At 42.1% G+C, this 12,909-nt stretch overlaps 2 protein-coding genes across 2 annotated transcripts in view; one reads left to right on the forward strand and one right to left on the reverse strand.

The window, feature by feature from the left end:
- pik3r4 (phosphoinositide-3-kinase, regulatory subunit 4) overlaps nt 1-12,909 on the reverse strand; it is a 60,150-nt gene that overhangs the window by 10,877 nt on the left and 36,364 nt on the right. The window contains exons 2-11 of the mRNA XM_062029772.1: nt 10,468-11,192; nt 10,252-10,385; nt 7,565-7,772; nt 7,085-7,474; nt 4,013-4,147; nt 3,730-3,951; nt 3,471-3,644; nt 3,260-3,405; nt 1,975-2,178; nt 1,712-1,913 (exon numbers count right to left, since the gene is read on the reverse strand). Coding sequence (XP_061885756.1) covers nt 1,712-1,913; nt 1,975-2,178; nt 3,260-3,405; nt 3,471-3,644; nt 3,730-3,951; nt 4,013-4,147; nt 7,085-7,474; nt 7,565-7,772; nt 10,252-10,385; nt 10,468-11,192 — 2,540 coding nt within the window. The remainder of the gene's footprint in view (nt 1-1,711; nt 1,914-1,974; nt 2,179-3,259; nt 3,406-3,470; nt 3,645-3,729; nt 3,952-4,012; nt 4,148-7,084; nt 7,475-7,564; nt 7,773-10,251; nt 10,386-10,467; nt 11,193-12,909) is intronic.
- atp2c1 (ATPase secretory pathway Ca2+ transporting 1) overlaps nt 1-12,909 on the forward strand; it is a 76,010-nt gene that overhangs the window by 2,679 nt on the left and 60,422 nt on the right. The window lies entirely within an intron of this gene.

The raw sequence follows: 12,909 nt of genomic DNA on the forward strand, positions 1-12,909 counted from the left end.
TGTACCGAACGAGTTTCTAAGCTAAAGCTAAAGTCTTAACAAGCTGCTTTGCTCCGTCTGCCTCTGTCTCAGCACGCAGCATTGTCCCACCCACACAACCATCTGATTGGTACACACGCAGCATAGTCCCACCCACACAACCATCTGATTGGTACACACGAAGCATTATCAGCCAATCAGCAGTGCGTATTCAGAGCGCATGTAGTCAGCGCTTCAGAGTGGAGCAGATAGGTGTTTAGCAGGTGAGCATCAGGCAGCGGACTCTCCCCAAATGATAATAAACACCTCCCAGTCAACTACTAGTAACATCACTATGAGCCCGTTGACCTTCTAGAAACTTAAACTGCAGCTCAGCTCACTCGCAATCCTGGCTTGAGGTGAAGGCTAATTAGCTCTCAGTTCCAGCCACATCGACCCCTTCTGAGCGCCTATTTTCAGCTGCTGGGAATATTGTAAACAAGAAAAGAACCAAAGCATGTAGACATGCTAACCTTTCTTCATTACAACTGTTAGACACTCACTGGAATGAGTAGAATTGGTTATTGTGTACTGTGTTGGACTGGATGTTTATTTTGCACATTTTAAAAGCAATACTTAATGTTTACAGTGCTCCAGAATATTTATATTGGCACTTTTTTGTATTGGATGTTTATCTTTATTTTTGCACATTTTAGCAAATAAGCAATACTTTCACTTTTGTTGAAATGTTTACACTGTTACAGAATATTTCGTTTTGCACTTTTTTGTATTGGATGTTTATCTTTATTTTTGCACATTTTAAAGCAAAATAAGCAATACTTTTACTTTTGAAATGCTTATACTATTGCAGAATATTAAGATTTGCACTGGATGTTGACTTTTATATTAGCACATTAAAAAGCAAATAAGCTACTTTTAATTTTGTTAAATGTTAAAAGTTTTAAATGTTTACATTGTTACAGAATATTTAGTCATGTTGTTGTCAATGTTGACTGAGTGGCCATACTTCTTTTTTTTTGTAAATAAAAGCCATGCCTTTTGAAAAAACGGGCCTACATTTATTTTTTCATCTTCATTTTGAATAAAAAAATAATCGGTAAAAGGAAAAATAATCTATAGATTAATCGAAAAAATAATCTATAGATTAACCGATTAATCGAAAAAAATAATCTATAGATTAATCGATAGAAAAATAATCGTTAGCTGCAGCCTTAGTCTGTTTGGGCCGAGATTGTTTTGTGTGCAATGACACTTTTCAACCACTAGTCGATGTGCGAGACATATTCATTCCTACAGTGTTTTTGCGTATTTGTTAATTCAAACTGAAAAAACCTAAACTTGGATGCAACAACAAATATGGTGGTGGGTTGTTGATGCTACAGAGAAGTGTGTAAATGTGCTTTTGAAGACAGTTTGTGTCATTGTCAGCGTGTATACACGCAATAGTACCACCACATGACGGATTATGTGGTTATGTAACTTCAAGGGGTTGAGTCTTCAACGTTATTTACGTTTACAAAAAAAACTAATCTTAACAATTCCACTTCGAGATACAATTCTGGGAAAATATTACGTATTTTGTGTTTTTAACATGATAAAAAGTTCAGTTTAAAAAACGAAACAAAAAAAACCTATTACACATTAAAAAAATGTATATCATACGGATAAGTCTGAAGCTGCTGAAATATTTGAAGCGTTTGAAGTTTAGAAAAACAAAGTGTGCACTCGTCACCTCGCTTGTCGTCCACCTCGCCTTTAGGCTTGGCAAGGTCCGCCTGGCGCCCGGTGATGCCGAGTGTAGCAAGGTCGATGACGCCAGTCTGGGCCGCGTCCCTCAGGAGGGTCTGCTCGCCCACGTTGGCTTTGGCCTTGTTGGACTTCAGCATGAAGTCTCGCAGAGCCAGCAGCTTGTCCTCCTCCGCCTCAGTCATTCCCTGCGAGGACAGGCGCGTCAACATCGGCGCTCGGTGGTTACAGAGCATGTGTGTTGCTCACCTGCGAGAGCAGCTTCTTAAAGAGCTGAGCAATGGCCGGGTCCTCGTGAGGAGGGCATTCTGGGATGGACCCCGCGCGCATCTTCTGCCTCAACAGCAGGTGGCGGAAGAGACTGGAGATGTCCTTGGAGCGCAGCGCGTAGTCGAAGATGGAGCGGCTCAACGGCTCCTTCAGGACGCTCAGCAGGACCAGCTCCTTGTCGATCTGAGGACGCAGCGGTGCACTGTTAACATCGGAGTGGTGGTAGGGCATAAATATGTTTATATATATATATATATATATATATATATATATATATATATATATATATATATATATATATATATTATATATTATATATTATATATTATTATATTATATATATACATACACTTGTATATATACAGTATACCTATATACATATACACGGATATATTCAAATACATATATACAGATATATACACAAATGTGTATATATATATATATGTATATATATATATATATGTGTGTATATATATATACACATATATATATATATATATAATGTGTGTATATATATATATATATATATATATATATATATATATATATATATATAATATGTGTGTATATATATATATACACATATATATATATATATATATATATATATATATATATATATATACACAAGTTTGACTATCCATATATATATATATTATTATATTAATATAATGGATATATAATGAATAATTAGTATAACTGGTTATTAAGAATATGTGAAAGTTCGACTTCTACCTTGTTTACTTCCGTGACAACCTCAAAGTTTTGTAATCAATCAGAAATATCAAGCAGCTAAAATGCGACAAACATGGATAAGTGTCGAGAGAGTTTTGCTTTTTTTCCATTATGCATTGCAGGGATTTGAATGGGTGTAAATTTTAATTATGTGTCGTGCATGGCCTTTTTTTTTTTTTTATAAATTCCACAAAGTTCAATGAGCAGGTTGTGTTATGTGTGACCATGTTGTTGACTTTTTGTGTTAGTTTTTTAGCACCTTGAGTGGTAAAGGTTGTTTGGATTGGGTCACATATAAAAATGCTGTGCTGTGAACACTTCAACATGCTATTGATGGTCATTACCCTGAATTACTCACAAAGTCCACAAGATGGTGGCAAACACACAGCAATTATATTGTCGGATATTTAAACTAAGTTGGAGGGACTCCGTGGGCAAGGTTCTTTCTTAAAATCATCACGCCCTCGCGGGCCAAACTGAACTTTGCTGTAGTCTGGACACCCCTGAGGTATGGGGGAGGAGCTCTCACCTGGATGATGGGCTGCGTAATGAACGGGTTGAGGTGCGGCATCAGCTTGCAGTAGACGTCGGCCACGTTGAGGTGCTCCGCGACCACGGTCACGAAGCCCACTGCGCCGTAACGGATCCACAGGTTGGGGTGACACAGGAACGGCGCTGCGGCGAGTGCACAGGTCTTGAACACGCCACGAGGCATTCAAGAGTTTGTCATGTGACCTTACCGATGTCGGCGACAAACTCGTAAATGTGAGGTTTCTGCAGCAGGCCCAGCTGGCACATGCACGTGAGCGCGTTCAGAGCTTTGTGGATGACGAACTCCTCGGTGTCGCTCAGGCCCTGCTGGAGGAGCGGCTTCAAGATGGAGGAGCTCTGCCAGCCCACGTACGCCGCCACTCCTTCACGCGGCGACACAAAGGAAGACAAGACTTGTGATTGGACGCAAAGCAGGACACGACTGATGGCGGCGGCACAGCTTCTCACCGACGATGCTGTCGAAGAAGGCGCCGCGCAGGTGCCAGTCGTTCTTGTCGTTGAGGAAGGTGATCATGTGCGACAGCAGCACGTCGTTGGCCTTCTGGCGGCCGAAGAAGACGCAGAGACGCGTGATGCCGTTCTCCATCAGCGACTGCTTGACCACATTCTCCGAGTCGCTCAGCAGCGTCACCACTTTCTGCTGCACCATCTCGTGGAGCGCCTGCAGCTCTGCACACGCACACGCCGTCACGCGCTGCTCGAGGAGGGCGACCCCCACGCGCGTACGTACCAGAGTCGTAGTTTTCGTTGAGGTGCAGCGCCTCCTCGCCGTCCTCGCCGCTGACGTCGTGCTCCATGTTCACGTTGTTTTCCTGCACCAGCTCCAGGAAGCGGAGTGCGCTCTCTGCCAGGTGCGCCACGTTCTCTGAGAAGGACGTTCACAAATATGTTGTTTTTATATTTCTTCAAGGATGGAAATACTGTATATCCTAAATGGTCACCACCCACCAGCCTACCCTCAAACATTTCAGCAGATTTCCACCTGAGAGACAGTTTTTACGTATTGCTCATGGTTTTTTTTATGTTTCATGGTCTTTTAGTAAAAAAAACAAAAAAAAAACACAATTTTTTTATTAAGTGAAATACACAACATATGCAGTATTTCCAAAAACGAGTTGCAAAGTGGAATACTTCAGATGAGGTAATTACATCCTTTAATAGGTCAATAATTCATAACAACACTGATTTTGATGCATTATTATTTTTTGAACAATGACAGTTTTTTTTTTTAAACTCACTACTCCTTAGCCAAGAAACGGACACGCTCAAAAAAGCGTTAAGTCATATTATTTATTCTTTTCTTTTTTTTAACTTTCAAGCTTTAATTTCTTCAACAGCTTCAGATCTATTCACAGATATACAGTTATATATTTATAATGTTTTTAAGTTGTATTCTCTTTTTGTAAAAAAAAACACCTAATTTATATATAGACAAAAAATACCCCCAAAAATGGGAAAAACAGAAAATAAAAAATATGCAATGTTTCCAAAAATGAGTATCAAAGTGGAATACTTTAGATGAGGTAATTGCAACCCTTAAAGGGTCAATAATTCATAACACTGATTTTGATGGTTATTTTTGCAACAACAATTTTTTTTTTCAAAAACTCCCTAGCTGAAAAACAGACGCGCTTAAAGTGTTCCAAGTTATATATATTATGTTTCACTTTGAATGCTTTAAATTATTCAACAACTTCAGACCTATCCATAGATATAACGTTTTTATGTATTTGTAATGTTATCTTTGTGTTCTTTTTGTACAAAATAACAAAAAAATGTATTATGTGAAAAACACAAAATATGCAGTATTTCCAAAAATGAGTTGTTAAATGGAATACTAGTTTACATAAGGTAATTACAGCCTTTAATAGGTGAATAATTCATAACACTGATTTTGATACAATATTATTTTCGCAAAGACAGTTTATTTCCAAAAACTCACACTTTCCCTCCATAGCTGAAAAACAGACATGCTCAAGTATGTGGTAAGTACGGTATGTTATATATAATTTTATTTTTTTTAAACCTTTAATGTTTTAAATTCATTAACAGCTTCAGGCCTACCCATAGATATATTGTATTCTTATATATTTTCTCCAGCGTTGAACAAGAAAAGTGAGATATTATAAGTTGTACTTCTTCCTGCTCCTTTTCAAAACCCAAAATCAGTGAAGTTGGCACGTTGTGTAAATCGTAAAAAAAAACTGAATACAAGGATTTGCAAATCCTTTTCAATTTATATACAATTGAATAGACTGCAAATACAAGATATTTAATGTTCAAACTGAGAAACATATTTTTTTTTTGCAAATAATTACTAACTTAGAATTTAATGGCAGCAACACATTGCAAAAAAGTTGGCACAGGGGCATTTTTACCACTGTGTTACATGGCCTTTCCTTTTAACAACACTCAGTCAACAATTGGGAACTGAGGAGACCAATTTCTGAAGCTTTTCAGGTGGAATTATTTCCCATTCTTGCTTGATGTACAGCTTAAGTTGTTTAACCGTCTGGGGTCTCCGTTGTGGTATTTTAGGCTTCATAATGCGCCACACATTTTCAATGGGAGACAGGTCTGGACTACAGGCAGGCCAGTCTAGTACCCGCACTTTTTTACTATGAAGCCACGCTGTTGTAACACAGGCAGAATGTGGCTTGGCATTGTCTTGCTGAAATAAGCATGGGCGCCATGATAACATTGCTTGGACGGCAACATATGTTGCTCCAAAACCTGTATGTACCTTTCAGCATTAATGGTGCCTTCACAGATGTGTAAGTTACCCATGCCTTGGGCACTAATACACCCCCATACCATCACAGATGCTGGCTTTTGAACTTTGCGCCTTAAACAGTCCGGACGGTTCTTTTCTTCTTTGGTCCGGAGGACAAGACGTCCACAGTTTCAAAAAACTATTTGAAACGTGGACTCGTCAGACCACAGAACACTTTTCCATTTTGCATCAGTCCATCTTAGCTGAGCTCGGGCCCAGCAAAGCGTTTCTGGGTGTCGTTGATAAATGGCTTTCTCTTTGCATAGTAGGGTTTTAATTTGCACTTACAGACGTAGCGACAAACTGTAGTTAATGACAGTGGTTTTCTGAAGTGTTCCTGAACCCATGTGGTGATATCCTTTACACACTAATGTCGTTTTTTGATGCAGTACCGCCTAAGGGATCGAAGGTCACAGGCATTCAAGGTTGGTTTTCGGCCTTGCCGTGATTTCTCCAGATTCTCTGAATCTTTTGATGACATTACGGACCGTAGATGGTGAAATCCCTAAATTCCTTGCAATAGCTCGTTGAGAAATGTTGTTCTTAAACGGTTTGACAATTTGCTCACACATTTGTTCACAGAGTGGTGACCCTCGCCCCATTCTTGTTTGTGAATGACTGAGCATTTCATGGAAGCTGCTTTTATACCCAATCATGGCACCCACTTTTCCCAATTAGCCTGTTCACTGTGGGATGTTCCAAATAAGTGTTTGATGAGCATTCCTCAACTTTCTCAGTCTTTTTTGCCACTTGTGTCAGCTTTTTTGAAACATGTTGCAGGCATCAAATTCCAAATGAGCTAATATTTGCAAAAAATTAAGTTTACCAGTTCAAACGTTGCTTTCTATTCAATTGAATATAAGTTGAAAAGGATTTGCAAATCATTGTACCGGTATTCCGTTTTTATTTACGATTTACACAACGTGCCAACTTCACTGGTTTGGGGTTTTGTAAAGTTATGTTGGTTGTTTTTTCTTTCACCTTGAATGAAACAAAAACAATGCCATCGTGTGACGGGCGGCGGCTCACCTGCGTAGGCCAGCCGGACAATGGTGGCGTCATCCTGCGCGAGGTGGGCGACGCCCGGCAGGATGTACTCCGGGTAGATGTTGACGTCGTTGCGTGGCACCTCCTTGACCAGCGCCAGCACCTTGGTGAGCGTGCGCACGGCCTGGGCGCGCACGCGCGGAACCGGGTCGTTGCAGAAGTGCAGCAGGTACGGCGTGACGCGGTCTAGCAGGATGTCCACGCACAAGCGTGGCGCCAGGTGGAGGATGAGCTCCAGCGCCGCCAGCTTGGAGTCGCAGGAGCGCAGCGTCTGCAGGCAGGAAGTGATGACGGACGCCAGCACAATGAGGCCCTGGTGTTCCTTTATGCTCACAACGCCCTCGCTGTCATCCTGAGGGCAACATTGCACGCCTGCGTGGAGAACACGCCCCCTCATTAAAGGCGACGCTAACACTGGTGAAAGGACACACCCACATTAGTAAATTATCCATTAAAGCGCACCTGGCAGGTTGTGAAGGATATTATCCAGGTTCTTGCGGATAACTAGCACTCGCTCGTCTGCAGACTGGAAGGTCTCTTTGGCAAACTGCGCCATGTACGGCTGCAGGAAGGTGTAGAAGATGTCGGGGAACGCTTTGCCTCTCTGCTGCTTCAGGTAGTCCTCCGCCGCCAAGCGCCGCTCCGGCTCCCTCTGGACCATCTGAGCCACCTGAGGGATGGCACAGTCGCGTGATTTTTGCTGTATGGGGTTGTGCCCATCCACTACTGTTATCACGTATCGGTTCCATATCAGCAAGTATCAGATGATATCGACTTCCATGTAAAATGTGCTATACAAGCAGTCCTGCAGAGTGTTTACAGTACTTGTGTGGGATATCATGTGCAATACAAGCAGTCCTGCAGAGCATTTACTTGTGTGTGATATCATGTGCGATACAAGCAGTCTTGCAGCGAGTTTACTTGTGTGTGACATCATGTGCAATACGAGCACTCCTGCCGCGTGTTTACTTATGTGTGATATCATGTGCGTTACAAGTAGTCCTGCAGAGTGTTTACAGTACTTGTGTGGGATATCATGTGCAATACAAGCAGTCCTGCAGAGCATTTACTTATGTGTGATATCATGTGCGATACAAGCAGTCCTGCAGCGAGTTTACTTGTGTGTGATATCATGTGCAATACGAGCACTCCTGCCGCGTGTTTACTTATGTGTGATATCATGTGCGTTACAAGTAGTCCTGCAGAGTGTTTACTTGTGTGTGATATTGTGTGCGATACGAGCAGTCCTGCAGCAAGTCTAAATTTTGGTGACTGAGATACCAGGGTTTTTTTACCGTATTGCCGTCATTTTTGACAGTTGACATCACATGGACAAAGATAAGACCTTCTGGAGGAAAGTTATGTGGTCAGATGAAACAAAATTTGAGCTGTTTGGCCACAATAATCAGCAATATGTTTGGAGGAGAAAAAGTGAGGCCTTTAATCCCAGGAACACCAAGCCTACCGTCAAGCATGGTGGTGGTAGTATTATGCTCTGGGCCTGTTTTGCTGCCAATGGAACTGGGGCTTTACAGAGAGTAAATGGGACAATGAAAAAGGAGGATTACCTCCAAATTCTTCAGGACAACCTAAAATCATCAGCCCGGAGGTTGGGTTTTGGGCGCCGTTGGGTGTTCCAACAGGACAATGACCCCAAACACACGACAAAAGTGGTAAAGGAATGGCTAAATCAGGCTAGAATTAAGGTTTTAGAATGGCCTTCCCAAAGTCCTGATTTAAACGTGTGGACAATGCTGAAGAAACAAGTCCATGTCAGAAAACCAACAAATTTAGCTGAACTGCACCAATTTTGTCAAGAGGAGTGGTAAAAAATTCAACCAGAAGCTTGTGGATGGCTACCAAAAGCGCCTTATTGCAGTGAAACTTGCCAAGGGACATGTAACCAAATATTAACATTGCTGTATGTATACTTTAGACCCAGCAGATTTGGTCACATTTTCAGTAAATCCATAATAAAATCATAAAAGAACCAAACTTCATGAATGTTTTTTGTGACCAACAAATATGTGCTCCAATCACTCTATCACAAAAAAATAAGAGTTGTAGCATTTATTGGAAAACTCAAGACAGCCATAACATGATGTCCTTTACAAGTGTATGTAAACTTGACCATAACTGTATGCACATGTATATATTGTACATATGTATGTATGCGTATATGTATATATTGTATATATATATATATATACATATATATATATATATATGTATGAATGTGTATATGTATATATTAGGGCTGCGAATCTTTGGGTGTCCCACGATTCGATTCAATATCGATTCTTGGGGTCACGATTCGATTATAAATCAATTTTTTCGATTCAACGCGATTCTCTATTCAAAAACGATATTTTTCTAATTCAAAACAATTCTCTATTCATTCAATACATAGGACTTCAGCAGGATCTACCCCAGTCTGCTGACATGCAAGCAGAGTAGTAGATTTTTGTAAAAAGCTTTTATAATTGTAAAGGACAATGTTTTATCAACTGATTGCAATAATGTAAATTTGTTTTAACTATTAAATGAACCAAAAATATGACTTATTTTATCTTTGTGAAAATATTGGACACAGTGTGTTGTCAAGCTTATGAGATGCGATGCAAGTGTAAGCCACTCTGACACTATTGTTCTTTTTTTTTCTTTTTTATAAATGTCTAATGATAATGTCAATGAGGGATTTTTAATCACTGCTATGTTGAAATTGTTACTAATATTGATACTGTTGTTGATAATATTCCTTTTTGTTTCACTACTTTTGGATTGTTCTGTGTCATGTTTGTCTCCTCAATTGCTCTGTTTATTGCTCTTCTGAGTGTTGCTGGGTTGGGTTTGGTTTTGGAATTGGATTGCATTGTTATGGTATTGTTTTGTATTATTTTGTTGGATTGATTAATAAAAATAAATGAAATAAATAAATAAATAAAATAAATCGATTTTTGAAAAATGAGAATCGATACTGAATCGTACAACGTGAGAATCGCGATTTAAATTCAAATCGATTTTTTCCCACACCCCTAGTATATAGGTATGTATATGTATATATTGAATTATTATTGCTATCGGCCAATACTCAAAGCTCCAATATCGGTAGTGTATCGGAATTAGCAACGTGCAAACTGCATCCTCACCAGCTCTCGGATGCTGCGGTCCTCAATCTTTTCCAGGACCTGCTCGGTCTGGAAGTGTCCCTTACGGTACGCCAGGAGCTGGGACAGATCGAAGAGCGGGACGCCCTCCGTGAACAGCTCAGCAATCACGCAGCCTAAAAGCAACACACACACACACGAGTCAAAGTGAGCCCTCTCGGCCTTTTTGCGCATCTTTGGGACGACGGCGTGGAGCACCTGCAGAGAAGATGTCCATGGCCTGCTTGAGCTCCCCTCTGCTCCTCTGGTTGTTGTTGGTGAGGTCCACCAGCGGCGTGTTCTGGTCGCTCTCGGCGGCAAACATGCTCCCGTCCACGAAGCGCTCGGGCGCGATGTAGCATGTCCGGCGCCGGGACGTGTCGAAGAAGTAGTTGAAGTCGGCGGGGTTGTCCTCAGGCAGGTAGGTGGGCTTGAAGCTGGCAAAGTCGGTGAGCAGCACCCAGTTCCAGCTGGTCACCATCACGTTCTCAGTCTTTATGTCGCCGTGGCGCACGCCGGCCTTGTGCGCCTGGTCCACCGCGTTGAGGATCTGGAAGGCCAGCCAGCGCTTCTCCACGTTGTTCAGGAAAGGCCTGGTGCTGATGCGGTCGTACAGGTTGTCCCGGACGTATTGCCGGAACAAAATGGCGGCCTTCTCCGTCAGGGAGGTCTTCTGGAAGGGCAGGCAGTTCTGGCACGAGTGCAGGCGGATCTTCAGCTCCTCCAGCTCCTGCTTGTAGCTGGTGAGCGGCAGCGAGGGGTCCTGGATGGCGAACACCTTGACCACCACCAGGCCCTCTCTGTGTTTGGCCCGCGCCACCTTGAAGAAGCGCGTACTGCCCAGACTTTTGTCGTACTCATGGTCGTGGATGTCCGAGAAGTAGCTGTCCACAGACAAGATCTGGGACGGGGCGATGCCCGCCAGCTGGTTGCCCATCGCGCCCCTGCAAAATTCGGGGGTCAAAGGTTACGTCACTGACGCTTTTAGCCACAAACTGGAAAGATCCGTGCTGTATGCACTTCAGAATTGTAGTGTAGCAAGTTTTCACAGCATGCCCAAGTTCGGTTACTTACCGGGGTTAGTTACAAGTTATTTTAGATGAGTTTGACGTCTGAATGACGCTAACTAAGGATGTAAGCTAGCTAAGGATGTGTTTACGTGCGAAGGAGCATCACATGACTTCACATATAAACAGTTAGCATGCTGGCTAACTGTTCCGCGGTGATGCTAAACAATAAAACTAAAACGTTACCTGCTGGTGGCGCGGCTGTAGTTGCTACTGTTCGTTTACAATTCACAATGGGAAAATACATAAACAACCGTTTTCGAAAGAAGAGAAGACCGAGAACAGGCTAATTTGTGAGCGTTCACCAGCTGCTGTTGTGCTTCCGGGTCGGGGTGTGACGTCACTCCTGTAATTGTATTTACAATTCCAATCAATCATATCAACATTTATTTTTATAAAAAATAGTTTTTAATGGCAAAATTGGCATTAAAAAATACAATTATCCAAAACCCCTCTGTAGAGCATTCACGTAATGCTCTCTTAGTATATTGTACCTTGGCAGCCACCGTATTTGTTATTGTGTTCTGCGCATGCGCAAGACGGTTCTTTTCTATATATGCTGTAAGATCAACCAGTACGACTGACAGCTGTACCAGCGAGTTGAGAATAAACACCATCACTTTATAAAGTATTTCCCTCCGTCTGGTCATTCAACATGGTGTCAGAAGTGGGATGTGGCTGCAGTGGTTCCTTCTGCTGATGGTGCCTCTGGCTGTTGCAAACAGAGCACGAGAGTACTGCTCTGTCAATGTCTCTGCTCATGTTGGGCCAAAACACTAGATCTCGGGCTCTACGTTTAGTGGACTCTGCTCCTGGGTGTCCTCTGTGCATAATGTCTGTGTAAACTGTCTGTAGTGACTGGGGAATGACAAGTTTGTGACCTTTCATGATGACCCCTTCCTCGATGATAAGTTCGTCTCTGAACGGGAAGAATCGACTGATGGACAGTGGGGCAGTGTGCGCAGAGATACTCAAGGACACAGTTTTCCAGAGAATCCGTCCACCAAGTCGAAATGGATCAGGCCACAGGTAACGCTACCGACAATGAGACATTCTGTATTGACGGAATAACACCAGTGGTCACAGACAAAACAGACTCTAACGTGCTGAAAAAAAGTGTAGCATTCGCAACTATACACATCAATGACAAGCCCATCGAAATGAAAGTCGATACAGGGGGACAATGCAATGTCCTATCCTATGATGCCTTCAAACATGTGGAGAACGGGGAACTAATTGACCGTTCAATAATCATTAACCTTGTCGCATATGGGGGAAATCTGATTAGCACCCTGGGCTCAGTATTTTTGCAATGTAAACTAGCAGGTCAGCAACATGCACTACAATTCCACGTCGTGGAGAAAAATGTCCAGCCACTACTAGGCCTACAAGCAAGTCTGCACATGAAGCTGGTGACACTGAGCAAAGACGTTCACCAACTCAGTGTGGATAAAGATGCCAACTTGCCACATAAAATATTCACTGAGTATGCAGATCTGTTTAAGGACGAACTTGGCAAGTTACCGGTGACATACTCCATGAAACTGGACCCTGTGGTGCACCCTGTTGTCCACCCAGCACGCCGCATCCCTGT

This window comes from Entelurus aequoreus, linkage group LG20 (assembly GCF_033978785.1).
Source record: "Entelurus aequoreus isolate RoL-2023_Sb linkage group LG20, RoL_Eaeq_v1.1, whole genome shotgun sequence".
In the NCBI taxonomy this organism is placed as follows: domain Eukaryota; kingdom Metazoa; phylum Chordata; class Actinopteri; order Syngnathiformes; family Syngnathidae; genus Entelurus; species Entelurus aequoreus.